The sequence below is a fragment of the Brassica napus genome, chromosome C3 (genome assembly GCF_020379485.1).
Source record: "Brassica napus cultivar Da-Ae chromosome C3, Da-Ae, whole genome shotgun sequence".
In the NCBI taxonomy this organism is placed as follows: Eukaryota; Viridiplantae; Streptophyta; class Magnoliopsida; order Brassicales; family Brassicaceae; genus Brassica; species Brassica napus.
Genome location: NC_063446.1, coordinates 36,332,561 through 36,358,740, shown reverse-complemented (window position 1 = coordinate 36,358,740; position 26,180 = coordinate 36,332,561). Strand labels below are relative to the sequence as shown.

Here is a 26,180-nt window from a genome sequence, read left to right as displayed (position 1 = left end):
GAGATCTCTTAAATTTGTGAATAGAAAATTGAATCTTGATGTGGTGGATAGAGTAGTAATTCAAACACTAAACATTGATTAAAAAAATGTAACATATTGAAAGGCTATGATATGGATGTCAATGTGTCCACAATATCAAAGATGAACAAATTAATAACTTCAAACCAATTACGACCACATAGGAAAAAAAAAACAAGTTTGGGTGATGAAAACAAAATTAAACAAACCAAAAAGTTAAAACGAGTCAGCTCCTCCTCCAAAACCATCGGTCAAAACGAGTCAGCTCCTCTTCCCGGTAAACCACACCAATGATTCCGAGCTCAACATCGTCGTGGATGAGCTCGGTGAAGCTGCATTGGTTCGAGCTCGTCACAATCCTCTACCATGAAATATGTAGTATGCTAAATTATGATTTTTAATTATAATTTTACTCATCCACAAATAGCCGTCCATATTTACTCATCCATGCTTACCCGTCCACACTATCTTCACATACTCATCCACATGTGTCTTTCCATGCTTATATTCTACATGTAGTTATCCACGGTCTTCAAACATCCACATATCACTCATCCATAACACAATCATTGAATACGTGTACAAGTAGATATGTTAACGAGAAAATGACTAGGATAGCACTAAAAAAGTTTTGTCACAAATATAGCCTATAAGAATAAAAATGACCAAAATAGCACTTAATGTTTTATCAAAAGAGATAAATATACACTTATACTCCAATGGTAAATTAATTTAGACATTAGGGTTTAGAGTTAAGGGGTGGGGTTTAGGATTTAGGGTTTAGGGTTTAGGGTTTAGAGTTTAGAGTTTAGGGGTGGGGTTTAGGGTTTAGGGTTTACAGTTAAGGGGTGAGGTTTAGGATTTAGGGTTTAGGGTTTAGGATTTAGAGTTTAGGATTTAGGGTTTAGGTTTTAGGGTTTAGAGTTGGGGAGTGGGGTTTTGGGATAAGATTTTAAATTTTGAAAAATAAAATAAAATTAAATTTTTCAAAAGATAAAATGATGTTATTTTGGTCATTTTAGTTTTTGAGGGCTATTTTTGTGACATAAACTTAAAAATGTGCTATTTTGGAGATTTGCTTTATTTTAAAATATATTAAAAAAATATATCAAAGTGGATATCAAATTATAGAGAATAAAAAAACATAATTTATTATATCAACAAAATTTGTTATATGTATTTTTAATTTAAAAATAAGTAAAAATAAAATATTAAGAAGTACGTTAAATAATAATAAAGAAACACATTTTCTCTTTGTTCTAGTCTAAAAAAGATCTAATTTTTTTTTGTTAAGGGTAAATCTGTATATTCTCTCTGTAACTTCTATAAAAAAATGTTTTACAAGTGCATCGTGGCTCTAGATGTATTTGAAAAATGATAAAGTGTGTATTGATGTAAAAAATTCTTAGAAAATTGATAACTTTCTCGAGAAAATAATACTTTTTTTCTACTTTCTTACTATCCCCATCTTTACCTCATATAGACTTTACTTATCTCACCTAACTTTTAAAAGTCCCTCTCTCTCTCTCTCTCTCTCTCTCTCTCTTTCATTTTCTAATAAATAAAAAAACCTTAAAACTCTTCATTATTGTAACTAGAGAACTCTTGTAACTATCTGATTCTCGAATCACTGGAGAATATACGATGGGTTGTACGACCTCCAAGCTCGACGACCTACCTGCGGTTGCGCTTTGTCTCGACCGTTGCGGTTTCCTCCGAACCGCGATTCAGCAGCGTTACGCTCTCGCCGACTCCCACCTCGCCCACACACAGTCCCTCCAAGGAGTCGCCCAGTCTCTTCACACCTTCATCGATCACCACCACCGCTTCGCCGGAGGAGACTCTCACGACCCGCCGGAAGAAGATGACGACGATTCACCCCAGCTTTCCGGGTCGGGTCATATCGAATTCGATTCGGACTCCGACGAGATTGACTCCTTGCATCACTCATCTCCTCTCCATGAGGATCCGGATTTTACCCGTTACCCGAATCCGGATCCTCCGTCTTCGTATCTGCACATGAACTACATGAAGAAGAGTTCGATGCCTCCTTCCGTCGTCTACGAGCAGAGACCTTCGAGTCCTCAGAGAGTTTACTTCGGCGAATCGTCAGCCTCTAACTATAATAATCCATACCCGAGTTACGGACCTTCGAGGACGGAGGGTTGGGACTTGTTGAACCTTTTCGATTACGCTCCGTACACTCTTACTCAGGATGATGATTCGAGAGAGGTGAGGGAGGAAGAGGGTATTCCCGATTTGGAAGACGATTTCCATGGCGAGGTTGTCAAGGAAGTTCATGGGAAGCAGAAACTCGTAGTTCCGGTTCCGGCTGTCTCCGCCTCCGCCGTGGACGACAAGGAAGAGCCGCCGGGGGATGGTGGTGGTGGTGGTCAGGCTTCTCTGTTTCAGACTAGGCCGAGCGTGGCGGTTGAGAAAGAAGAGAAGGAGTACGAGGTTCATGTTAAGAAAGTTGTTGAGAGTAGTGGTGGAGAGGAAGCGCGGAGGAGTGATGCAGCGCCACGTGGCAGTGGTGTACGGCGTGGGGTGCCTGAGATTGCGAAAGAGATAGAAGCTCAGTTCTTGAGAGCTGCTGAGTCAGGAACTGAGATTGCAGTGATGCTTGAAGTCGGGAAACAACATCCTAATGCTCGCAAACATGGTTAGCTTTCATCATCATCTTTGTTCTTTATTTGGATTTTGATGATTCAGTTGCAGAAAGGTTGATTCTTTGTCGAAATCTTGTGAATTTATTTATGGTTTTGTGTCAACATATGATTGTGTTGCATAAAGTTTGAATCTTCGTAGGAATCTAGTGAATTTTTTTTTTTTTTTTTTTAACACATCTAGTGAAATATATATTTATGGTTTTATGTCAACATATGAATCTGTTCTAGCTTTAATGTGTTGTGAAATTTTTTTTTTAGCTTTGCTGTGTTGGAACCATTCTTATTAGTTTATTACAAAACTTGTCTGTGCATGTACAGGAGCAGCTTCGTCAAAGATGATACAAGAAGTTACTCCACCGCCTTCTGTGGTCCCGTCGTCTCAACCATCAACCTCCAAGAAAGCTAAAGCCTCTTCTTCGGCAGCGGCTGCACCTACTTACGCAGATATTGAGGCGGAGCTTGCATTAAGGTCTCGTAATCTGTCTTCCACATTGCACAAGCTACACCTATGGGAGAAGAAGCTCTACGAAGAAGTCAAGGTATGTTCGTTCCTCACTGAGATTTGATCTCTTCTTCTTTTTGTGGTTTGATCTTCAGTTTTTGTGTGCAGGCTGAGGAAAAACTGCGTTTATTACACGAGAGAAAGTTAAGGAAGCTGAAGCGTATGGATGAAAGAGGTACCGATGCTCCAAAAGTTGATTTAACGCGTAGATTCGTGAGAAGTTTGTCCACGAAGATAAGGATTGCCATTCAAGTCGTTGACAAAATATCCGTTACAATCAACAAGATAAGAGACGAAGAGCTATGGCTGCAACTGAATCAGTTGATCCAAGGGTAAAGCTGGAACAAGTTTAAGATGCAATCTGTGTTTCACTTTCTTTATTTCATTCATTTCTCTCTTCCAGGCTTAGCAGAATGTGGAAATCCATGCTTGATTGCCATCAAAGTCAGTGTGAAGCTATTAAGGAAGCCAGAGGTTTAGGCTCCATTAGAGCGAGCAAAAAACTCCCTGATGATCATCTCGAAGCTACAAGGGTGCTTGGGCATGAACTTATAAATTGGATTCTGAGATTCTCAAGCTGGGTTAATGCGCAAAAGTGTTTTGTAAGAGGATTGAATAGTTGGCTTATGAAGTGTTTAATCTACGAACCTGAGGAAACTCCTGATGGGATCGTTCCTTTTTCTCCGGGTCGTCTAGGTGCTCCAGTGATTTTCGTCATATGTAACCAGTGGGAACAAGCTTTAGATAGAATATCTGAGAAGGAAGTTGTTGAGGCCATGCGCAGATTCACAACCAGCGTGCTTCGTCTTTGGGAGCAAGATAGGTTAGAAACGCTGGAGAGGATGATAGGGCATGGTGGTGAGGAACAGAGAATACAAAAAGAGATTCAAGAACTGGAAAGCAAAATGGTTCTGGTTGGTTCAGGCGAAGACCGAAGCGACACTAGTAACGAAAGTTTACAGGGTAGTCTTCGGCGTATTTTTGAAGCTATGGAGAGGTTTTCAGCGGAATCTGTGAGGGCTTATGATGATCTCTTGGAGCGTGCTGCTGAAAAAGAAAGCAGCTCTCAAGAATCAGAGGAAGACTAACCAAAAAGATGATTGTATGCCATGGTTGCATGATCCACCTTGACTTGGCTCCGTGGAGGTCTGTAGACCGGAGCGCCAGACCTGAACTATCTATGGTTGTAATTTAATTCACCGGGAAGTTAACATATCGTCTTTCCCAGACTCCGGCCAGAACCGGTTACTAAGACATGGGATAAGAGATGGGTCGATGCTCGAGTGCTTGTGCTAGTTAAGAACTGGATGGTTGGCTATATGCCATGCTTGATAACTTGCCACAGATGATTCTAGTTACAGATGTGAAGGAGGGATGTATAGACTTCTTCTTCTGTGTTCATATTTCCTAACGGTTTCTTGATATGATTAGTTGCACATATAGTAACATAAAATACTTTGAAAATGTATTGAGGGTTCTTTAAAATCTGTACAAAAGATCGCAAAATACTAATATTGATTCACGAAACCCGCTTGTCAACTCGAGCAAGATCTTATTGTCACTTTCATGACTGCCTTATAGGCTGAGAAGAGCATTTTGACCAGCTTCTTCTCTTTGTATGTTTTAACAAACAAGCGCATAAGCATCATTGGTAATGGTGTTCAGCTTTGCAATAAAACTCATAAATAACTCATCTTCTACCATCCATAAGGTTTCAAAACATGATACCAAATAATCCAAGTAAGTCCTTTTAATACTCGACCAAGGTGTTCCATGCTGCCGTGGCAGATTCGCATTTTTTGATGAGTTTGAACTTATATGTATCAACTGCAGAGAAGATTGTTAAGATTGCATGAGAATTAAAATTAGCAGCCTTTTTCTCAAATATCAGTCCACTGATTTGGAGGTTTAAGCAAAGCTGAGAGATATAAAAAATACCCGCGCACTCTATATATATATTATTCTATGCATTATATATTTTTATATATTATGAAATAATAAATACATATTGAATAATTAAAAATTCAGCAATTATTATGTATAAAATTAAATTGGTGTGAACATATAAATAAATTTTATTACTCTAAACAATAATTTTTTTCTATTTGATATGGTATATAATTAAATATAAATAACAGTAACATATATATAAATATATTTTTATATTAATATCTATTAAATGATGCTTTCTACTCATATGAATTTTTTTTATATCATTTCTATATTTTATATCAAAAACTTTAAATTACTAATAATACAATTTTCATTGTGTGATTAATAGTTTTAGTAATTTATAATTTAAAAAAATAAGTTGTCAATATTTGCTCAAAGCTTTTATCAAAAAAAATGTTCAAAGTAAATTTCTAAATTAAAATATTTATGTATTTTTACATGGTATATATTTTAATTTAAAACGATATATATATATCTTAATACTTATTAAATGAGATTTTCTACTTATATGATTTTGTAATCATTTTTATCTTGTCATAACAAAAGTTTTAAACCATGGATCACAAAATTTGAATGTGAGATTTTTAACAGTTTTTGTAATTTATAGTCGTTTTTAAAATTCAAAATATAACATATACAGAAATAACTAAATTTTTATTATATAGTTAATATGGTTGTTCAATTTATTTTAATATTTTAAAATTAAACAAATATGATAGAAGATATACTGGTTTTATCAAATCTTTATTATTCAAAATCATTAATTGTCATATATACTTTAGCCACATTAGACAATTCCGTAAGTTGTATTTAATAAAATAATGAAAAACATTAATAATAAATTTATAGTTAATTTAATAAACAACTTATGATATATTTAGGTGTACCAACATATTTCTCTAATGATTCTAAGAATCATCATAGTGATTACACGTGAGTACAAAAAAATGTTGTAATGCTTCTCAATTAATATATAAGTGTGACTTGATAGTCTTTCATATTTGAAAGCTAATAAATGGTAACACAACCAATAAAGGATATTAATGTTGTGCATACAGTCGAGCCAATTAGTTACCTTATACCACAATCTAAATACATTAATTGTACAGCAAGAACATGTAAATAAATAACTAAATATTATTTCTTGATAAAAACATGTTATAGCATCCCCAATGAAGGAGAACACAAAAAACATGGAGCTCTCATCTTTGAGTGTCAAGAAAAGGGTAAATCTCATACCTAAAGGTACAACTCCCACTCACTACTCTTCCTCCTTCTTTGCCATCACAACAATTAGGAAGCTCCCCAATAATCGTATCCAAACATTTCTTACAATCTGTGTTCCATATAAGTCGCGTGCACTGCACCATTCCGTACAGCGTCATCTTCCCGTCGAGCTTCATATCCCCTGGCTCGTAATACTCCTGTGCAGGAGACCTCTCTGAACCTTTACGAGTGGCTTCCTTTGCCAGCTTGGTGAGAAGAGCCTTTGTCTTAGCCTTAAACGACGCCGGATCTCTCACTTTCTTCATGTTGTACATATAGAACTTGTTCTTGAGATCCATCTCGTTTATGAAAGTGGTCGGAGAAATCCGGAGAAGACATCGGTCAAACCATACGATTGCCCCCTTGTTCATCGGACATCTTTTACGTAGCTGCCATATATACATACATATACATATACATATACATAACCAAACCAAAATAAAAAGAATAGTATAGCACCAAAGGACTAGTTATATACAGTAGAACCTTCATCTCTATAATATGTATAGTTTTGTAAATTATCTATTTTGAAAATAGTTAATGAGCATGGAAAAATCAACTATTAAATTAATATTTAATTAATTTACACTTCTATAAACCTAACATATTTTGTTATGAATCTTTTTGTACAATAAGTCCCTTTATCAACTAATATTTTCTCAATTAATAAGATACTAGCTTAAGACCCGCACAATTGCGCGGGATGAATGCTATATATAAAAATAATTTTTATATATTATTATTTATTTGTATTTATTTGCGTATTATGTATATAACTAAATTAGAGTAAAGACATAAATCCAAACATCTTATTTATTTACAATATTTTTTGGTAAATAAATCAAAACAATCATTTTATTTATTTTATATGGTATATAACTAAATTTCAATGACATGGACATAGATATATAGTATATTTTAATATAAATATTTATTATTGAGAATTCATACTCATATGATAAACACAAAATTTCTAATGTGCGATTTTTCGAATGCAAATTTCAAAATCAAAATATTAAAGTTTCAATACGTTTTCAATGCAAATTTAGAAATGATCATATGTAAGTATTTTTCTATTTTATATAGTTTAATTTTAAACTATATTAATATATAATATGAATGTCTAATAAATGAGACTTCATATTCATAAGATTTATGAGCATTTGTATCTTGCTATTAGCAAAAAAAAGTTAAACCATTGATCACAAAATTTTAGTATGAGACATTTAACGTTTTTAGTAATTTATAGTCGTTTTAAAAATTTAAAATATAACATATAAGAAAAAAAATAATTTCTTATTATATGGTTAATGTGGTTATTTAATATCTTTTAATAATATAAAATTAAACAAAAAAAGCTAAGATACAAAAATTATTATCAAATATTTATTATTCATAATCATTAATTGTCATATATACGTTAATCATATTATTTAATTCCGTAGTTTTTATTTAAGCAAAGTATGAGAATATTCTTTTGTACGCTATTTATCAATTTAATAGTTAGTTTAATAAAAAAATATAATATAAGTTAAGATGGATCAACCTATTTCTCTAAGAATTTTGAATTGCATTCTCATGGTGACACGTGGCTACAAAATAATGTTGTAATGTTTCTCAATTAATATATAATGGATTATCGTACCAATAATATTTCAATTATAGAGATTTTATTTAATTCTTTGGTGCACGCCTATCTTCATAAATTTGTACTGAAAATAAAAATTAAAAATTTGGAAAAAGAGAATGTAAATTAGGAAGAAAGTATCTCATCTGATATACCCAAATATAATCTGTGAGAAACACATTCACATTTTATTTAAATTTAAGTTAGACATGAATTTTGAAAAACATATTAGTTTTGTTTTTGGTTAGATACTCCACAAGAGTATCTTACCTCTGAAGATGCTCTAAGTTCTCTTCATATGATCTCAATTAAATTATCTCACTCGTAGTGTATGGCTAAAGCAAAATTTTAAAATTTTCTAAACGTTTTCTGTTTAGCATTTACTTGTTTACACTAACATAATCACAAACCCAAACAAACAAATTAATAAAAGTATGTTTACCTCGGAGTAAGCAGTGGAGAGGCATGTATCACACTTGGAGCCGTAAGAGTCACCACGGCATTGGATAACCATGTAGACAGTATCAGGACGATAACCATAAACGCCATAGAGGTAATCTTTTACAGAAGTGTTTGAGATGAGACTGTTGAGGTTTTTCTCGTATAGACTCTTTGACTTATATTTTCCATCCTTCTCTAAGCATTTGTGGTGTAAATACGCATTGGTATCGTTTACAGACGCAACACTGTGTATAAAGAAGAGTTGTGTGGCTACTACGGCCAAGATCGGGACCAAAATGGTACGTTCTGAGACAGATGATGAAAACATTGTTTTGGATGTTTTGGAATTGGGAAAGTGTTTCTTTTTGTAGATTCATATTGGGGAATTTATAGCTGGTTGGTTTTTATCTATTATTTGGATGAAAAGATTATGTTAATAATTCGTTTTTTGTTGTGTTAGCTTAGACGAGAGAAGAGTTCGGAGTTGAGTTGAGACTTGGTATATGCGGTGAAGGAAGGGAAGTGAAAAAGTCAAAATTGAAAAAAACTGAAACTCTTATAATCGTACTATATACTTAGGGCTTTTCGCAAATATTATTCAAAACTTGAAGTCAAACACAAAATTAACCCATGTTTTTTTGGAACTTTGACTTGCCTCTTTCACCCCTAAAGTTCAGATTATTCACGAAAATGCCATCACTTTTTTTTTTTTTTTTTGAAAATGCATATTTTACTCTATCACCCTCATCTTCCCCAAGTATCCACAATATTGCCGTTGCCATCAATACACCAACCACCATGAACGACCAATTTGAAGCTCTTAATGCATCTAAAAATCGATTTACACTCTTTCTTTCTCAATTTTTATGAACCAAAAACAACATCCCTTTACTTTCTCTCCATATTCATCCAAAAAAACCCAAGATTTTGATTCTAAAATTTTTATGGTTCATAGAGCCGTTGAAGCTTACGATTCTTGGTGGATAACTTTTGTTTGAGATTCTAAGTGCTTGGAGATGACTTTTGTGTGCTGAACAAGTTATCTCACTGGTTGAAACTATGAAATTAGTTTTTTTTTCCAGATCTGTTCGTCCAGACGACTTCCGGGTGCAGACCACTTACATGCAAGTATTCTGGTCAATGAAGAGGTTAATTTTTCAATTGACTTTTAAATGTCTTTTTCTAGACGACTTACATGGAAGTCGTCCATATTTGTTTGTTAAAAAAAAAAATCAAGACGACTTCTATGTAAGTCGTCTAAGGTAAACGGGTTAGTTTTGCATTTGACCGGAATGTGTCAGAAATTTGAGTTTTCCTGGACGACTTACATGGAAGTCGTCCAGTAGAAAATTAAAAAATCAATATTTTGTTATACCTAGATGATTTCCATATAAGTCGTCTCAGGTTAGTTTTGCAATTGAAAAATAAAACAACAAAAATTATTTTTGTCTAGACGACTTACACGGTAGTCGTCCATCAAACGACTTCCACGAAAGTCGTTCATGATTTTATTCCGAGATTCTGGTCAAACCTTGCTTATCTTGGACGATTTCCTTGTAAGTCGTCGGACGGACGACTACCGTGTAAGTCGTCTAGAAAAAAATAATCTTTTTTGTTTTATTTTTCAATTGCAAAACTAACCTGAGACGACTTACATGGAAGTCGTCTAGGTATAATAAAATATTGATTTTTTAATTTTCTACTGGACGACTTCCATGTAAGTCGTCCAGGAAAAGTCAAATTTCTGACACAATCCGGTCAAATGGAAAACTAACCTATTTTTCCTAGACGACTTACATGGAAGTCGTCTCGATTTTTTTTTAACAAACAAAATGGACAACTTCCATGTAAGTCGTCTAGGTTAAAAACTAATTGCAAAACTAACCTAAATGGACGATTTCCATGTAAGATGGACGATCATGTAAGTCGTCTAGGTTAAAAATCAATTGCAAACTAACCTAAAAGCAATATGAGATTTAAGGTTTCAAGGCCTTTAGGAATTTAAAACGAGATTTAGGGTTTTAAACATTTAAATGGCCGATTTTATCAACATGAGGTTAAGGGTTTCAAGGCCTTAAGATTTTAGTTTCGAGATTCAATCAATGTATTAATGTTAAAACTCAGATCATTAATCATTCAATCAAGCAAGAACAATTTAAAATCGATTTCGAGCTTTAGGGTTTTAGTGTTTTCGATTTTATTAATCAAACAATGTCGGTTTCAAGGTGATCAATTTCAATCTCAATCAATCAATAAGTTTTAATAGTTTTCGAATTAGGGTTTTAGGGATTTCGAAACTTTGATCTTTGATCAAAGAGATTTGATTTGAGATTCAAAACTTTTAAGGTTCTGATTTTAATTGATCAATGGATCAATCTCCTTTTAGGGTTTTAGATCAAACTTATAGAGCTTCGATTTACTCATAGGGGATTGATCTATTATCCTATGGCTTTAGTTTTAGAGATTATATTTTAGGGTTTCAATCTTTACAAACAATCTGAATTCAATTCTCATGTCTTAGAATCAGGGTTACCTTTTGTTCGCAGATTGTAGAAACCGGACCACCAAGAGAAACTCGAGCGGACGCAAGCTGGAACAAGCTGGAACGCGAGCTAGAACGAGCTGGGACGGACGCGTGCTGAGGCGTGAGCTGGAACAGGATGCGTCTGATCGGGAACACGAGCAGGTTGCTTCCTATCGGGTCGCGAGCTGGCTGATCGGGGAACGCAAGCTGGCTGGACGTCGGATGCGAGCTGTTCTGATGCGAACGGGAAGCTGAGGACGTCTAGGATCAGGAACACCTTAGGGCTGGAGCTGATCAGATGGATGCAAGCTGGAACGCGAGCTGGAGCAGATTAGGGTTCGTCGGGTTTAGGTTTAAAGTTGCCGGCTAGGTTAGGGTTTAAGGGGTTTTCGATTTGCTCAGGGAGTTTAGAGCGTCGTGCTGATAACGTGTTGTAAAACAAACGGTTTAGAGACTGAATGTTTCTGTGTTTTATTAATCATAACATGGGTTCCTTTATATAAGGATTACAAGTCATTGAAAAAAGAAAGTATCCAAAAACCTAAACTAACAAGGATTAGGAAAATTACTAATACATAATAATGAAAAGATAACAATTACAAGGAAAAAGAAATAGAGTTTTCTTTTCTCCAAAGCATATGCCGCCTCTCTCTCTCTCCTAAGGTCATGACCGTCTCTCTCTCTCTCTCTCTCTCTCTCTCTCTCTCTCTCTCTCTCTCTCTCTCTCTCTCTCTCTCTCTCTCTCTCTCTCTCTCTCTTTAGGGTTGGGCCGTCTCTCTCTCTCTAAGTGTATGGACCGGTTATGGACCGGGCCGGTTATGGACCGGGCCGGTTATGGACATCCATCAATTGATTTATAACATTTTTGTGTTTGACTTGAAATTTTAGGTCATATTTGAAAAAAACCCTTTTATTAATAGGTTATATTTTTTAAACACTACTATTTTGAAAAGTTATCATTTTTATACAGAACTAATGTAGATTTGAGATTGTGATTTAGAAATTATGATAACAATTTTTTTTGTTGATAGATAAGTATTCTTTTCAAATTTTGTTCTAAATATATGGTATTTTTTAAAAATAAATTTTTAATAAATGCTATTTTTGGAAAGTTATCATTTTTATAAAGAACTTTTGATGATTTGGGATTTTGATTTAGAAATTAGATAAAAAGAATTTTGTTGATTGATGAGTATTTTTTTTGAATTTTTGATACAAAGGTTATATTTTTTAAATATTTTTTTAAACAATGCTATTTTTAGAAATTTATTAATTTTATAGAGAACTAATGTAATTTGGGATTGTGATTTACAAATTAGGATAGCAAGAATTTTTGTTGATAGATGAGTATTTTTAGAATTTTTTATCAATTAGTTGTAGTTTTAATAAACTTTTAGAAAATGCATTTTGGAAAGTTATCATTTTTATAGAAAAATCTGCAGATTTGCGATTGTGATTTACAAATAAGGATAACAAGAATTTTTGTTGATTGATGATTTCTTTTAGAATTTTTGATCAAAAAGTTATATTTTGTTATATAATCTTTTTAAACAATGCTATTTTAGAAAATTTATTAGTTTATAGAAAAAATTGTAGATTTGGGATTGTGATATAGAAATTAGGATTAAAAATATTTTTGATCAATAGATTGTATTTTTTGATGCTATTTTTGGAAAGTTATTATTTTATAGAGAAATATTGTAGATTGAGGATTGTGATTAGAAATTAGGATAGCAAGAATTTTTGTTGATACTTGAGTATTCTTTTAGAATTTTTGATCAAAGCTTGTATTTTTAAAATAAACTTTTAAATGCTATATTTTTAATTTTATCATTTTTATAGAGAAGTATTGAATATTTGAGATATTGATATTGTGATTTGGATAACAAGAATTTTGGTTGCTAGTTGAGTATTTCTTAGATTGTTTTATTAATAGGTTACTTTTTTAAAATATTTTGTTAAACAATACTATTTTGGAAAGTTATCATTTTTATACAGAACAAATGTAGGTTTGAGATTGTAATTTAGAAATTAGGATAAGAAAAAAATTTGATCAACAGATTGTATTTTTCGATGAACTTTTTTAAAATTTCTATTTTTGGAAGGTTATTATTTTTATAGAGAAATATTGTAAATTGAGGACTGTGATTAGAAATTCGGATAGCAAGAATTTTTGTTGATACATTGGTATTCTTTTGGAATTTTTGATCAATAGTTTGTATTTTTTAAATAAACATTTTAAACAATGCCATTTTTGGAAAGTTATCAATTTGTAGAGAACTATTGTAGATTTGAGATTGTGATTTAGAAATTAGGATAACAAGAATTTTCATTGATAGATGAGTAGTTTTTTTAAAAAATGGATCAATATGTTGCATTTTTTAAATAAAATTTAAAAAATGCTATTTTTTAAATAAAATTTAAAATATGCTATTTTTTAAAAGTTATCATTTTTATAAAGAAATATTTTAGATCTGAGATTGTGATTTAAAATGCAAATTTTAAAATAATTTTTTAAACAATGAAATTTTTTAAAAGTTATCATTATTATAGAGAACAATTGTAGATTTAGGATTGTGATTTAAAATTTTTGTTAACAACAATTTTTTGTCGATAGATGAGTATTCTTTTAGATTTTTTCATTAATAGGTTATATTTTAAAATAATTTTTTAAACAATGCTATTTTTACAAAGTTATCCTTTTTATAGAGGACTAATGTAGATTTGAGATTGTGATTTAGAAATTAGGATAACCTGTTTATAAATTTAATTGAATAAGTTATTAATAATTGTGTTTTTTATGTAATTTTTATGGTTTAGGCTACAGCATATATTATTTGACGGCTCAATATTTAATATGGAGATATTTCCTATTCATCAGAAGACTGAAAAGAATATCATATCTTATTGAAACATTAAGAAAACGTTTATACATTAGATGACCATATTCCAAATAGAAACGTTTAGATATTTCCTTAAAACTATTATATATATATATATATATATGTCTATATGGACTGGGTTTTTATTTGGAAAACCAAAAAGTAATTTAATAATGAAGATATAGTATTGCACTGCTATGGAATTGTGTGTTATAGCTGAAAACAAAATGATCATTTGGGTTGATTAATAGTAATTGTTGATGATAGAAATGTCTTATGATTTAGTAGTCCAATATGTGAATTAATAATAATATTCATCAAAAATATTACTCCGTCCATTTCAGTTTAGTTATCATTTTATAGTAAAAATTTTGTTACAAAATAAGTGTTGTTTTAGAATTTCAAAGCAAAATTTACCAGCAATATTCTTATGTTTATTTTTCTATTGGTTGAAATATTGTTAAATGTACAGATAATGATGTTTTTATTTGTAAAATATTCAAAATTAAATATTTTTAATCTGTGGGTATAAATCTAAAATGATAACTAAATGAAACGGGTGGAGTAAGTAGTTATTGATTCTATGGAATCGTCAGTTATATCAAACATTATATTAAACATAAAATGTATTAAATTCTGAAATAGGAATGTATTGTTTTCTGGTTAAAAATAATTTAAGTCGTAAACCATAAATATAGTAGTAGACACTTGTAATTATGAAAATTCCAAGAAGATGTCACAAAATGTCTTATGTTTTAATTTATATAGTAGTGGACACTTGTAATTACTAATAAATTATATATTTGTTTGACAAAGCAAATATAAATGTGATATTGGTCGAGCCAAATGATAATAGCTTAGAATTAAGGTTTTAGTACATTATGTTTTTATTAAACATTTAAATAAATTTCAGTTCAACATGCAAGGTTTCCCGTAAATGCATTTGCGCATAAATCCTTTGCAACGACCATCAGGAAAACCTTCGCTTATGCATATTTGTTTGCAATTCCTACACTTCAAACACATTCCCGTAAAATTTATGCTCTTTGCTTCACACATTTGTTGTCCTTGAACCATTTTCATACCTATGAAAAATATTTAATAAGAATTCAAATTAATGGCCATAAATGTAATTAGTAACTACAAAAAAACACTTTGTAATTGAAACAAATATATTTCAGTTACATTGCTTAATATTTTATGTAAACCTTAAATATCTTATAACCAAATTCATGTGTTCATCATAGCAATTCCAGTTTAATATTAGCTAAGTAGAACAAAAAGTGTTCAATTTTATAATGACAATTTTGTTATATATTACATTTTTCATGTAAGCTATGGGTTTTCATATTTCTATCTAATACTTTTTCTAAAACATCATATATTTTAAAGTATGAGATGACACTGTAAACACAATTATTAAAAACTTATTCAGTTAAAATTTTGCACTGAGTCTATGCATGCAAGATATTGTATTATATCAAATAAAAAGAATTAAAATATACAATATATGCAAGATATTGTGTAACTCTATGATATTATTGATTAGGTTTATTATTCGACATTATTAATATATATTGATTTTATAAATAATTTAATTTCTTATTCATTTTTATTACATACTACTATTTTTTTTTTAAATTCGGTACAGTAAATTTATAGTCTTAAATAACAAATAGAGCATCTTTTTATATTTTTTTTTAATTTATACAATTTGCATACAATACATTTTTAAAATTTATTTCAAGTTTAGAATACTTTATTTTTAAGTTTTTTATTTATTTTTGGTCAAAATAAGTTTTCTACAAAAAAATACTTATTTTCAGTTATATATCTCATACCCAACTAAGATGTTGTACAATTCTTGATCACATGGTTCCTTAAGAATCATCTCTTCTTCTGCAGCAGCAGCCTCTTTTCTTGATAGCTTAATAAGCACGTTTTCGTTTAAAAACTACAGACGAAATCCTATAATTAAACTTCTACCTCTATAGTTCAAGCAATCATCTCCCCTATGTTTTTATGTAATTTTTATGGTTTAGGCTACAATATTATTTGATGGTGCAATATTTAATATTGATATACTTTCTATTCAACAGAAGATTGAAAAGAATATCATATCTTATGGAATCATTAAGGACACGTTTATATATTAGATGACTATATTCCAAATAGAAAAGTTTAGATATTTTCTTAAAATTATTATATTTATATATATATGCATATATGTATGTCTATATGGACTGGGTTTTTATTTGGAAAACCAAAAAATAATTTAATAACGATGATATAGTTTTCCACTGCTATGGAATTGTGTGTTATAGCTGATAACAAAATGATCATTTGTGTTGATTAATAGTACTGGTTGACGATTTAGTAATCCAATAAATGAATTAATAATAATATTCATCAAAAATATTACTCCATCCGTTTCAGTTTAATTATCGTCGTATAGTAAAAAATTTGTTACAAAATAAGTGTTTTAGAATTTCAAAGCAAAATTTATCAGCAATATCCTTCTATTTATTTTTTAATTGGTTGAAATATGGTTAGGTTTATAGATAATGATATTTTTATTTATAAAATATTCAAAATTAAATATTTTTAATCTGTGGTATAAATATAAAATGATAATTGAATGAAACGGATGGAGTAAGTAGTTATTGATTCTATGGAATCGTCAGTTGTATCAAACATTATATTAAACATAAAATGTATTAATTTCTGAAATAGGAATGTATATTTTTTGGTTAAAAATAATTTAAGTTGTAAACCATAAATATAGTAGTGGACACATGTAATTATGAACATTACAAGAAGACGCCACAAAATGTCTTCTGTTTTAATTGTATTTATTATTACTAATAATTTATATATTTGTAATTGACAAAGCAAATATAAATGTGATATTTATCGAGGCAAATAATCATATCTTAGAATTAAGGTTTTAGTATATAATGTTTTTTTATTAAACAGTTAAATAAATTTCAATTCAACAAGCAAGACTTCCTGCAAACGCATTTGCGCATAAATCCCTTGCAACGACCATCAGGAAAACCTTCGCTTATACATAATTGTTTGAAATTTCTCCACTTCAAACACATTCCCTTAAAATCTATGCTCTTTGCTTCACATTTGTTGTCCTTGCATTTTCATACCTATAAAAATATTCAGTAAGAATTCAAATTAATGGCCATAAATGTAATCATGAACTACAAAAAAAACACTTTGTAATTGAAACAAATAGATTTCAGTTACTTCCATTGCTTAATATTTTAGGGGAAATTTCATGTTTACCACTTTCATGGTACCACTTTTCATCTTTACCACCATTAAATGGACATTTTCAAAAACACATTCTTCATTAAGTGACAAAATACTCCTATACGCATGTTCTATATATATATAATAAATAATTATTTAAATAAATAAGAAATTAATTTTTTTTTATGTTTTCGAATTATACGTTTTTAAATTCGAACTTTTTTATAATTTTTTTTGCATGTTTTTTTTTTCAAAATTTCTTTTTGAAAATTGATAATTATGTTTGAAACTATTTTTAAAATTGTTTTTTACATTTTTAAGTATTTATTTATATATTTATTAGAATCCTAAATTTCACATTCCAAAAATCCTACCCCACCCCTCAACTCTAAACCTAAGTCGAGATTAGTTAATCCTAGGGGTATAAGTGTCTTTTACCCTTTATTAAAAGTGCGGATAAAAATAATTAGTGTAGACATGAAAAGTGGTACTATGAATGTGACATTTGTGGCAATTTCTCATATTTTATGTAAAACTTAATTATTTATAACCAAATTCATGTCATCACAGCAATGCCATTAATGTTAGCTTAGTAAAACAAAAAGTGTTCAATTTTATAATGACAATTTTATTGTCTATTAGGTTTTTCATGTAAGCTATGGATTTCCATTATTCTGTCTAATATTTTTTTGTACAACGTCATATATTTTAAATTATGAGATGAAATTGTAAACACAATTATTAATAACTTATTCGATCAAAGTTCTGATCAATAGGTTCTATTTTTTAGATAACCTTTTTTAAAAATGCTATTCTATGAAAGTTATCATTTTTATAGAGAAATTTTGTAGATTTAGAATTGTGATTTAAAATAAAGATAACAAGAATTTTTGTTGATAGATGAGTATTCTTTTAGACTTTTTGATCAATAGGTTGTATTTTTAAAATATTTTTTTCAGAAACTTTTCTTTTAGAAAAGTTATCATTTTATTTAGAAATATTGTAGATTTGATATTGTGATTTAGAAATTGGGATAAAAAAAATTTGATCAATAAATTGTATTTTTTCGATGAAAATTTTAAAAATACTATTTTTGGAAAGTTATTAATTTTTTTTTTGAGATATAGTGTAGATTGAGGACTGTAATTAGAAATTAGGATAACAACATTTTTTTGTTGAACCATGAGTATTCTTTTGGAATTTTTTATCAATAGGTTGTATTTTTAAAATAATGTTTTTAAATAATGCTATCTTTGGAAAGTTATCATTTTATAGAAAACATTTGGAGATTTTGGATTGTGATTTAGAAATTAGGATAACAAGAATTTTTCTTGATTGATAAATATTCTTTTAGAATTTTGCATCAATAGGTTGCATTTTTAAATAAACATTCATTTTTTAAATAAACATTTAAAAATGAAATTTTTTTAAAGTTATCATTTTTAGAGAAATATTGTGATTTAGTATTGTGATTTAGAAATTAGGATACCAAATATTTTTGATCAATACATTGTATGTTAGGGATGAACTTTTGATCAATATATTCGATGTTTGATTGCTTGACAATAGTATTTAATTCAAACTGTAAAGATGTATTTACGTGCTTGATAAGTTCTAACTCATATTATAACACAAGATAATAATTTTAAACACACTAGATAATAGTTTATTTTAAAGAAAATATTTTGCAAATAGTATGTGATGCAAGTTTAATATGCATTGTGTTGCTTTATAATATTTTATATTTTCACATATGTTGGTATATAGTTTATTTTTATTCTCCTAGTGTTCTTATATGCTCTCTCATTTATATGCCTGATATTCCTTTTTAATGGTGGTTTCATGTGTAAAAAATATAACAAAGTAATTTTTACCATGTTTTATACGAAGTTGAATGTAATGGAGCAAAATATGATTATAATAATATTAAATTATTTTAACCCACCAAAAGACAATTGCAAAAGAGGTTCAAAAGAAGAATTTGGACTGTGTATATTTTAGCTTTGTAAGTACACTTCTCACCACCATGCGGAGTTTCCATATGGAAACTATCTAATGCTTTCCGATCCAAAGTAGGTCAAAGTTGACTCATAACTTCATAAGACTATTTATGATGGAGGTGTTGAATACAAATCCAATGGTTGAATTAGTGCAGTGAAAGTATTGAATCTAGATGTTAAATCCGGTGAATTAATTAGTGGTGAAAGTATTCAACAAGTAAAAATGATTATGATGGACAGACTTATCACATGTTGTTTGCAGATTTTGTTTTTATTCTTATTGTTTAAAATCGTTTATTTTATAAAAAAATTGCTATACCAAAATTTATATTTATTTATTTTACAAAATAAATCTAAGTTTTTCAAAATTAATGGCAATATTTTTTCAAAGATTTCACTCGTTAATTTTTTTTTGTTGTAACATAACACGTATTTTGATATAAAATACTAAACTATTTAAAAAAATATTCACAACAAAGTGCATCGCAGATTTACAAAACAAAAAAGAAGAAGATAACACACGATTTTGCCAAAATTTGACTCTACAAATTATGAAAATGATCGAAAAATACATTTTTAACAAAGAAAAAATTAAAAGGTAAAAAAGAACTAGAAGGCATATGGTGAAAATAAGATAGCACGTCTTCTTTGGCACTAAAATGACATTGTTTATTTTTGCTATAAAATCAAACCGTTGTCATGGTAATAAAGAGACCCTAAGCCTCAACAAAGAGACACCAAGCCTCAGACTCAAAGAACAACCAAATAAAATAAAAATCCATTTTCTTACAATAAATCAATAAACAAGGAACACTTTTATTGGATATATAAGAAATTAAAGAGTATGAGTAAATACCCAAACTGCAAAAGGGTAACCTTTTTTAACAAAAGAAAATATTAGATTTAATTTTTTTTTAAATAATTGGCAAAAGTATTTTGAGGTTTTCTCGAGTTTTGAAAACAAATTCATGTGGGATAAAATCAACCTATTAAAACAAAATTCACCGTAATATCATTATATATTTACGAAAATGCTAACACAATTTTGGCTGTACGAATATCTTTCTAATGATCCCAAAAAAAAAAAAAGACAAAATATGTTAATAAGCCCTTGAAATGACTGTTGTATTGGTAACAAAGAGACACTATAAGCCTCAACAAACACCATTAGATAAAAAAAAACAAAGAGACACGAAGCCTCAGAGTCAAACCCATTTTTACAGTGCATCAATAAAAAAGGAACACTTTTAAAACTCTTGTTTTGCCCGCTGAAAAATCATGGGTTGTTGCAACTCATCGCCTTCCATGGAAGATCCTCCTCCTCCACAGAATGTTCATCAAAACCATGGAGGAAGTGATTCACAAATAACAAATTTTTCCTTCACCGATCTAAACAAGGCCACCGAAAATTTTTGTTTGAAAAATATCGTTTCAGAGAACGGAGGGGAAACCTCTGATATCGTCTACAAGGGGCGTTTCCATAACGGTGGCTTCATTGCTGTTAAGAAATTTACGAATATGGCTTGGTCCGATCCTAACCAATTTGTGGTACACTTTCTTTGTGTGAAAAGCTTTTTAATGTTGAGACGGTTATTGATTGCTTTTAGGGGGCTTGATTCTGGTTATTCCTTTGTCATTTTCAGGAGGAGGCACATAGAGTTGGGAAGTTAAGGCACAACAGTGTAGTAAATTTGATTGGATATTGCTGTGATGGAAATGAAAGGCTTCTTGTCGCAGCTTTCATGCCAAATGATACTCTTGCTAAGCGTTTGTTCCATCGTATGTGTCAATATCTTCATTTCTTCTTTTACTCTCACGTATAACATTGGTGGTTTATGAGACATAATTTTGATTTAGATGGTTCTAAAGACAGACAAATGTTGTGACTAGAACACATGTAGAACTAACATTTATCATTCTATGTTTTTACAATTGGAACTTGTTAACATTTCCCGGTTTGAACTTTTCCTATTGTGAATTACAGGGAAAATTCAAACCATGGAGTGGGAAATGCGGCTGAGAATAGCTTTTTGCGTAGCTCAAGCATTGGATTATTGTAGTGGTGGAGGCTTTACATCTTACAATAATTTAAGTGCTTACTCGGTTCTGTTTAATGAGGTATATATAATAGTTCTTCCCCAATAACATTTTCATGACTAAGCCTTCTTGTTGGCTAAAGAAGAATTTTTTTTTTTAATGGATATTGAAGGATGGTGATGCTTGTCTATCCTGTTTTGGGTTGATGAAGGAGTTCAAAGATGATCAAAGAACAACCGGTAATCAATTTGTACTTTTCTATTCAGTTTGTTATTTTTATCAGAATATGATGGTACGTTGTCCTTGTAGGAAGTGTGAACTCTGAAAGTTTGATATTTAGATTTGGTACTCTCCTTGTGAATTTGCTAAGTGGAAAGCAGATTCCTCCAAGCCATGTAAGTGATTCTGTTCAAGTCCTCTCTCGCGTACTTGCTACTTAAGTAGGCTGATATGTGGAAGCATACCATTTTGTCTTATTTTTGTGAACTATCTTTCATTAAACGTGATCCATGTACAAGACTATAAATAGTATTTAACATTAACGGGTTATTATTTTATGATTCTAGGCTCCTGAAATGATACATGGCAAGAGTGTTGTTGAGCTGATTGATCCAAACTTGAAGGGAAAGTTCTCTGCCGAAGAAGCTACCATAATTTTCAAACTCGCTTCTCAATGTTTGCAGTACGAGGATATAGAGAGCCTAAATACAAAAGACCTTGTTACAACTTTTGAAACCTTGCACACTAAAACAAATGTAAAGGTATTATTGTGACAGTAGTTGCAATCTTGATTTTTTTTTCTAATCTAAAACAATCTTATTGCTTGCAGGCCTCATCTTATGTAATGCTTGAAATGGCAAAGCGTAAAGATGTATCTTTGAATCAACTTTCGACCCTAGGAGATGCCTGTTTGAAATTGGACCTCAAAGCTATTCATAAAATCTTGGTGATGGCAGAAGATGACAAGGAACTCGTCGAGGTAACCAAACTCACCAACTTAAAACATGATTCTGCTGGCATCAAAGAGCCTTACTATTCTATTTCTTGGTTTTGTTCATGAGCTAAGTTATCTTTCGAAGAATGGTTAGAAGAGGTAAAAGATATTCAAGAAGTTCGAAAACGCGGTGATCAAGCCTTCCTAGAGCAAGACTTCGAAACTGCCATTGACTGTTACTCCCAGGTAGCTAATAGTATCAACCATATTGCCTCTTCCTTTGTATATTAGTAAGAAATGTATTTCTAATTCTGTTTCTGTTTGCTGTCCACAGTTAATTGAATTTAGAAGAATGGTGTACCCAAGTGTTTATGCTAGGCGTTGTCTATGCTATTTATTCTGCAATCAACCAGATCGAGCACTTAAAGATGGGATGGTTGCACAACAACTATTCCCTGATTGGCCAACTGCCTTCTATTTGCAGTCTGTGGCACTATCCAAATTAAACATGATCACTGATTCTGCTGATACTTTGAAAGAAGCAACTCTTCTTGAAGCAACGAGACAGCACCAGGAGGAAGAATCTTGATTTTCCAAATTTATTATATTTTCGTTTTCTATTAATTGAGGCATTAATGTGTAAATTCTGATATAAGAAATTTAAAAAGTAGTTTTGCTTACTCTCTAACAAAGATAGCTTTTGGGTAAATGGAGAAATTAGGGGGGGGGGGGGGGGGGGGGGGGGGGGTATTGGTCAAAGAATTCTAGGAGTTATTAAATTTTGAGATTTCATTCTTATTGGTTTGTGAATTTTTAAAATCTAAATAGAATCCATTGTTATTGGAGTGATGATTTTTAATTTTCACTCAAAATCCTTTGTTATTGAAAAAGTTTAGTTTTCACTGATTTTAAAATTCTATTAAAATCTATTGTTATTGGGATGTAAATTTTCTTTGTTTTTACTCATAGTACTCAACTTTGAGAATATCATCTATACCCATAAGATTTTTGAAATCAATGTAATAAAATAAACTCACATACAAAAACTCAAATTGAATAATGAAATAATATACAAATCACAATTTTAACATAATACAATTCACAACTTAAAATAATAGAAAAAATATTAAAAATTTAAAATAAAAATTGTAAAAATAGTTTTAAAAAGCACTTTCGTATTTTTTAATTAAACATTTCAAAAATAATAATTCAATTTTTTTTTTACAAAAATTCAAATTTAAAACACATATTTCGAAATTATATAAATTTTTTTTATTATTTATATATCTATAAAGTAAGAAGTAGAAATTAATTTTTTTGGTCATTTTATTTCTTGAGATCTTTTTTGTGACAAAAACTTTTTTAAAAGTTGTTTAAGAATTGCCTTAATTGATATAATTTTCTTTCCTTTTTTTTCTACCACCATTAATTTCTTACTTTAAAAGTTAATAACAATCAATAAAATTCTATACACAAGTAATGAAAATCTATGTAAAAGTATTTGATAAAATTTGTTAAATCTAGTTAACTTGTAAAATCCTCTCAACTATTAAAATCATCAAATTTCACAGAAATTCATGTTCCAATAACCCCCCTAAGTTTCTTGTCTTTTAGTCCTTTTTTTTTGTTCAAACTCTTGTCTTTTAGTCTAGTTTCTACTTTGTGTGAAAATGTAATGTTTGGCAATGGAGGCTGCATAGATACTGATTTGCTTACTCTCTAACAAAGGTTAAATGTATATATATTATGCATGAAACTAGAACAGAGACAGCGAGAATGTAAGCGACCCTCTTGTCTATGATCTACATTATTTCCCTCCATAGTGAGACAAGATCCGAGGTTTGCAATACGGAGGTTGTACTTGTGTACATGTAATTTTGAGAGTTATAATTGTTTTCCAACAACCCTTACAGCTCATTGTACTCCACTAACAACTGTTTTGGTTCAGACACATAAGCGACATGTGTTATTGTCACTCGTGCATATATGCAATAAGGAACATGATCGTAATAGAGAACTGAACTGTGACGATGGTTAGAGAGAGTCAGCAGATAGTAAGGAGATCTTGATCCATTACTTTTATATTACAGCAGATGCCTTTTGTAACCAGGTAGAAGACACATTACACAAACATTTTATTAATGTTGAATATTTTAAGCACCAATAGATTCCTCTCGTCTCTCTTCCCTTGCGGTATATATACAAATGCAAGATCCCAGAAGCAATGAAAAGTCAGAACAAACATCTTAACTTTCTCAAGAACAAACAATAAAACAGACACAAAAATGGCCGTCTCTTTCCACGTTCGCTCAAACAGTTTCCCCTCTAGATCTCACCCACAAGCTGCTCATGTCAGTGAGCAGTTGGCACGTTTGAGATCTTCTGAGGAAGGGGAAACCTCAACATCTTCCAGCTCTTCTATCTGTCAAAGAATTGACAACATTCAAGAGCTACACGAGTCTCTTGACAAGCTTATCTGCCTACCAGTCACACAACAGGCTCTAGCTCAAGAACAAAACAAGAAAACCGTCGAGCAGCTTCTTGATGGATCTCTCAGGATCCTGGATTTGTGCAACATTTCCAAGGATGGTTTGTCAGAGATGAAAGAGAGTCTCATGGAGATCCAATCCATTCTAAGAAGAAAGCGCAGTGAACTTTCTGGAGAGGTGAAGAAATACTTAGCCTCAAGAAAAGCTGTCAAAAAGACCTTTCAGAAAGTACAAAAGTCTCTAAAGGTTGCACACGTTGAAGACAAGAAAGAAGAATCTTTAGCTGTCTTTGGAGAAGCAGAAGCAGTTACAGTTGCTCTGTTTGATTCTCTCTTTAGGTACATATCTGGATCAAAGACTTGTGGCAACTGGTCAGTCGTCTCAAAGCTAATGAACAAGATGAAAGTTACATGTGAAGCTCAAGCAAACGAATTCACAATGGTTGACTCCGAATTTCAGTCTGAGAAGACCTTGAAGATGGAGGACGTTCAGATCCTAGAGTCATTCATTCAAGATCTTGATGATAGACTTGAATCACTCTCTAAGGCCTAATTTTTGTAAAGAAAAGAAAAGATAATAAACATATTCAAATATTCAAGTCTCAATTCTAAGCATCTAATTCCCTTTAATCTTTGACTCGTTAATCATCAAAGAGCCAGTTCATTCTATAAACAAGAAAACAGGCAATTAAATATTTTGACTCTTTTTAACTCTCACGTTTCACACCTTTTACTTCATGGTAAGAAATAACGTTCACACGGTCTCTAAATTAATAACTCCTCTAACGCCTGCATGATGGAAAGCCTTCTAAGTGATTCAAGAAATCTAAAAAGAAGAAAATTTAGAGTTGCCGTGTGTTTTCACATGTTAAAGATCGATGAATAAGGATCTTGTCTGTCAAATATCGTCGAGAAAGCTGTCTTCAAGATGAAATATGTTTTCTTAAAGTCACACGTATTCTGCATTAAACAACTATGTCCATGTCTTTGTAGTGGAAACATTGTAAATGATTCAGCAAAGAATCAGTGCCTAATGCCTATTAACGTCTCCATGTGCACTTCATTCACATGTCATGAATATCGATTAAGGGCCACACTAGTTTTGTCCCTGCTACCCGCGGTGTTAGCGCTACAACAAGTTTTAAACAGTTCCAAACCTCATAAAATGAAAGGCTGATTCATGTTAGCATTTATAGTTTTTAGCGATTGCGGGTAGATAAATAAAAGTAAAAAATTAACAATTTAAACAAAAAGTTAGAATTAAGATATTATAAATAAAAATATATAAATACATTTTATGCTTTAATTTATTTTCACTAACAAATCATAATTTATATTAGAAAAACTTTAAACCAAATATATATATTCACTATAATTTTTCAAACATTAATATTTATATACATATATAAACATATATACGTATATAAAAAATATTTGTTTTTTAAAAAGAGTATAATCATATTTCGTTTTGGAATTTTAACTTTCATCTAAACTAAATAAATAAATAAATAAAATAAATATTGTTATTAATTATATTAAATTAATAACGTTTATATCTTTATGTTTTAATATAAT

General features: G+C 30.6%; 4 protein-coding genes across 4 annotated transcripts; 3 read left to right on the top strand and 1 right to left on the bottom strand.

The window, feature by feature from the left end:
- Positions 1-1,547: 1,547 nt before the first annotated feature.
- Positions 1,548-4,716, top strand: LOC106381493 (protein ROLLING AND ERECT LEAF 2). Its single transcript, XM_048751192.1, has 4 exons — positions 1,548-2,680; positions 3,006-3,226; positions 3,298-3,521; positions 3,593-4,716. Exons 1-4 carry the CDS (start codon positions 1,663-1,665, stop codon positions 4,275-4,277), a joined length of 2,148 nt encoding a protein of 715 aa, XP_048607149.1. The 5' UTR covers positions 1,548-1,662; the 3' UTR covers positions 4,278-4,716.
- A 1,459-nt stretch (positions 4,717-6,175) lies between these two features.
- Positions 6,176-9,207, bottom strand: LOC106380264 (putative cysteine-rich repeat secretory protein 61). The gene is made up of 2 exons (XM_013820055.3): positions 8,478-9,207; positions 6,176-6,797 (listed from the first exon to the last, which is right to left on the bottom strand). Exons 1-2 carry the CDS (start codon positions 8,802-8,804, stop codon positions 6,345-6,347), a joined length of 780 nt encoding a protein of 259 aa, XP_013675509.2. The 5' UTR covers positions 8,805-9,207; the 3' UTR covers positions 6,176-6,344.
- An 11,217-nt stretch (positions 9,208-20,424) lies between these two features.
- On the top strand, positions 20,425-22,706 carry LOC106379753 (probable inactive receptor-like kinase BSK12). The gene is made up of 9 exons (XM_048749587.1): positions 20,425-20,694; positions 20,790-20,925; positions 21,131-21,264; positions 21,356-21,422; positions 21,493-21,578; positions 21,750-21,944; positions 22,013-22,162; positions 22,250-22,363; positions 22,452-22,706. Exons 1-9 carry the CDS (start codon positions 20,425-20,427, stop codon positions 22,704-22,706), a joined length of 1,407 nt encoding a protein of 468 aa, XP_048605544.1.
- A 1,378-nt stretch (positions 22,707-24,084) lies between these two features.
- Positions 24,085-25,374, top strand: BNAC03G47410D. The gene has a single exon (XM_013819630.3). The coding sequence runs from the start codon at positions 24,403-24,405 to the stop codon at positions 25,156-25,158; it is 756 nt and encodes a 251-aa protein (XP_013675084.2). The 5' UTR covers positions 24,085-24,402; the 3' UTR covers positions 25,159-25,374.
- Positions 25,375-26,180: the final 806 nt, after the last annotated feature.

What these genes read in the sequence shown, in the direction of transcription:
- LOC106381493 (XM_048751192.1), top strand. Translation starts at nt 1,663, where the DNA reads ATGGGTTGTACGACCTCCAAGCTCGACGACCTACCTGCGGTTGCGCTT. An exon ending in TCCTAATGCTCGCAAACATG is followed by an intron (nt 2,681 to 3,005) that starts GTTAGCTTTCAT and finishes GTGCATGTACAG; the next exon opens with GAGCAGCTTCGTCAAAGATG. An exon ending in CTGAATCAGTTGATCCAAGG is followed by an intron (nt 3,522 to 3,592) that starts GTAAAGCTGGAA and finishes TCTCTCTTCCAG; the next exon opens with GCTTAGCAGAATGTGGAAAT.
- LOC106380264 (XM_013820055.3), bottom strand. Translation starts at nt 8,804, where the DNA reads ATGTTTTCATCATCTGTCTCAGAACGTACCATTTTGGTCCCGATCTTG. An exon ending in TCTCCACTGCTTACTCCGAG is followed by an intron (nt 6,798 to 8,477) that starts GTAAACATACTT and finishes TATATATGGCAG; the next exon opens with CTACGTAAAAGATGTCCGAT.
- LOC106379753 (XM_048749587.1), top strand. Translation starts at nt 20,425, where the DNA reads ATGGGTTGTTGCAACTCATCGCCTTCCATGGAAGATCCTCCTCCTCCA. An exon ending in AGCAGATTCCTCCAAGCCAT is followed by an intron (nt 21,579 to 21,749) that starts GTAAGTGATTCT and finishes TTATGATTCTAG; the next exon opens with GCTCCTGAAATGATACATGG. An exon ending in ATGACAAGGAACTCGTCGAG is followed by an intron (nt 22,163 to 22,249) that starts GTAACCAAACTC and finishes TCATGAGCTAAG; the next exon opens with TTATCTTTCGAAGAATGGTT.
- BNAC03G47410D (XM_013819630.3), top strand. Translation starts at nt 24,403, where the DNA reads ATGGCCGTCTCTTTCCACGTTCGCTCAAACAGTTTCCCCTCTAGATCT.